The sequence below is a fragment of the Cynara cardunculus genome (assembly GCF_001531365.2).
Source record: "Cynara cardunculus var. scolymus isolate 2C chromosome LG 9, CcrdV1, whole genome shotgun sequence".
NCBI classification, from domain to species: domain Eukaryota; kingdom Viridiplantae; phylum Streptophyta; class Magnoliopsida; order Asterales; family Asteraceae; genus Cynara; species Cynara cardunculus.
In genome coordinates, this window is record NC_037536.1 from 15,467,820 (window position 1) to 15,471,143 (window position 3,324).

A 3,324-nucleotide genomic window follows, 5' to 3' on the forward strand; every position below is an offset into this window, starting at 1 on the left:
ACTAGCTGTAGATAAACATAATCAAATATTGGATAAATATTTCATTTTAAATATAAAAAACAAAAATATAATTAAGATAATCAATACATTATAACATAATACTTAATTATTATTTTTATTTAAAATTATATTATTAAATCAAAATAAATTATTATATATTAAATTTAAATTAAATTAAAGAATTTACACAATAAAACAAAAACTTTTAAATAACTAATTTGATATTAATATCGATATAGCTGTACTCATGTTTGGTAACACTTATTGGTGGGACCCAACACTCTCTTTCTATATATGTAATGATGGCATGGTCAAAATTGTCATTTTATACATCATCAATATTTTACTAACCAACAAAAACAAGCACCGCTACACACGTCATAGCATTGATACATGTACCGTACAACACCTCAATGCACATGCAATTTTCAAACTTCATATCATGCTCATTAACATTTTCTTCAACCACTTTTTAGATTTTAATGATTCTATTAAAAACCGAGAATTAAACTGATAACAAAAACTTCATTTACCGTCTAAAAAACGAGCAAGCTGTGACGGGTTAACAATACCCGGTATGTGGGCCCCATTCTTGAGCAGCTCCGATACCCGGGCATACCTTTGATTCTTAGACAGTTGTAACCTAAAATTACTGTCATTCTTGTTCGGCTTTGGCTTTGGCTTTGGCTTTGGCTTTAGCTTTTGCATAGCTTTAAGCTCAGGCTCAACGGTCTTTCCTTTATCCCTGTTAACAAAGCCACTGGTCGGCTGCTTCATTGTACCAAAACCGGCTGAACTAGCAGCCGACAAAGCCGGTGCGGGTTTTGCATGAGCCGGATCATATGATTGGCCGAATAATGTACCCTTTGTGAGGAACTCATGAGCCAAATATCCGGCTAGGAGAATGTTATTGGCTGGAAGAGTATCTGCGGCTTTGAATGGCTTGATTGGAGCCATGGGTCGAGGTCCAGGAGCAAACGGCTTCGGCTTGGCTAGCTTTGATGATGATGATCTTATAATTGGCGTTGACGGCTTTAGAAAGTCAAAGGTTTCATCTCTCTCTTTTCGCTTATGTGGCGCCACGGGCGGCAATTGCCTACGTGAGTGGTTCATGGTAGTTTTCATGAGGATCCGCCAGGTTAGCAAGTAAGTCCTTTCAATCTTCCGAAAATGCCCCCAGAATCCAATTTGATAAGTGAAGAGACAGGGTTAAAATCGTAAATATAATAAATTATTCGAATATTAAATAAAATATTCAAAGAAAATAAAAGTAAAAAAAAATTAATTTGAGAGAGAAAGTGGGAGATATGGGGAAGGGTGAATGATGGTGGGTGGTTTATATAGGGGGAGGGGTAGCAATTTGACCCTAAAATTGCTCAAAATTACAATAAAAAAAACGTATAAAAAGACTAAAAAGCCCAACCCTTTTGACCTTATTTTCATTTCTAACCTTATACAATTAATGAATGACACTTACCCCCCTGAGTGGATGGTTGTAATCTTGTAATATCCGATTTTCTTTACAATAATAATGTATTTTTTTTATTAATAAAAGTAATTATCTAAAAAATCATATAAACTTGAATCTAATGTGATTTCATAATTAATGTGAGGGTTTACTTTTTAATAGTTCTATCAAAAAGAGAGTTTCAGAACCGTTAAGAGGTGAATGTTGTTTGGTAAAAAAAAGAACTGCCTTTTCATGGTTTTAAAATGTCTGAATGATTTTGTATATTGGATTTTCCTTAACCATCCAGCATTCTAATTTTATCACTTAACAATTACCAAACAATTATATTTCATTTTGCATTATATCATAGAGTCTCTTAATCATTCTAACTACTTAATTATTTTCTCCCAAATCATTCAGCAACTGTCAAACAACCTTGAATATCCATGACAAAGATTTATAAATTTGTGCAATTATTAAATACAATCAGGTATTTGAGGTGGTCTAAATTACAGACTCAGATATTAATATATATTATACAAACAATTAATTGATATATTTATGAAAATGATAAAGATTCATTTATTATGATTTGGGTATTATAGATGATTATCAGAGTTCATTTATTATGATTAACAATTTATATTATGAAATAATGAATATATTAATTAGACTAAATGGACTGTTGTGATTTATTTGCAAAGCTTGTACTAATACCAAGGTTTGCAAACGATCTGTACTCTATCATCTTATGAGTTAATCTTGTGAAACCCACAAAAAAGACTATAAACTCGTGAGGACCAATCTCAACGTATTTTTTCACATGATTTTTTAACGACAACTATGATTTAAGGTATTGTTTCACATATATCTGTTTTGTAATATATTAATTTCACAACATGAAAAATTTTAACATATATTTTTCGTTTCATAATATGAATGAAAAAGTCACATGTCCTTTTTTTTCACTGTAAACACAAATATATGTAAAGTAATACTTTAAATAACAGTCTTTGTTGGGAAAAAAAAAATCATGTAACAGAATATTTTTGGGTCTGGTTCTCACAGGTTTTTTACTTTTTTATGGTTCTCATTTGGGTATTCTATCTATCATTTGATTTGATATGTATCTCACATATTTATATTTGTAACTTAATCATAATCTTTTTGCTATGTTGATGACAAATCACCATTAATCAGTCATATATAAAGTAAAAGCAGATAAAAATCAAATCAAATCATTTATTTTTTCTTATAAAATATGCAAGTTAGATAAAGAGAAAATCATGATAGCAAGTAGAAGACAATTATTGTCTATGTATATTGATTACAGTGAAGGGAAAAATCAGTATTATTTATGCATCGAAAAAGGCATTTGGGGGCGGTTTGTGAGTCTTTGGCCTCTAAGGAGGTCAGCAGTTCAAACCTCACCAAATGTGAGAATAGTATGCGGGTTTATTTATTCTATTTACCGTATATAAATATTATATATTCAAAAAAGTTGACTTTGTATAATTTGAGGAAAGCGATAAATACAAAAAAAAAAAAAAAATCACGTTATCACATTTGTATGTGTTTAAATTGATGGTAGGGTCTATGAGTAGATTTAATTATACAAGTTACGACGCTAAAAAAACTCTCAAGTTGTGATATTTATGAAAACAACTTGTAACGTCTGCTATCCTACCTAAACCTACTCTGTATAAGGGTATGCTTATTAACAACTTAACGAGCTTAATGAGAATCCCAACTTAATAAGTCTGTTGTACATGATTTTTGGTAGTGACTTAATGATATAGAATTTGATTTATTCAGTAAGCTTTTAAGAGGAGATTTATACAGAAAGTCAAGTTTTTCCCAAAAATACTTCTATT

The 3,324-nt window shown here is 30.5% G+C and overlaps 1 protein-coding gene across 1 annotated transcript; it reads right to left on the bottom strand.

Moving 5' to 3' along the window:
- Positions 1-311: 311 nt before the first annotated feature.
- Positions 312-1,247, bottom strand: LOC112518499. Its single transcript, XM_025126215.1, has one exon. It carries the CDS (start codon positions 1,123-1,125, stop codon positions 526-528), a length of 600 nt encoding a protein of 199 aa, XP_024981983.1. The 5' UTR covers positions 1,126-1,247; the 3' UTR covers positions 312-525.
- Positions 1,248-3,324: the final 2,077 nt, after the last annotated feature.

What these genes read in the sequence shown, in the direction of transcription:
- LOC112518499 (XM_025126215.1), bottom strand. Translation starts at nt 1,125, where the DNA reads ATGAAAACTACCATGAACCACTCACGTAGGCAATTGCCGCCCGTGGCG.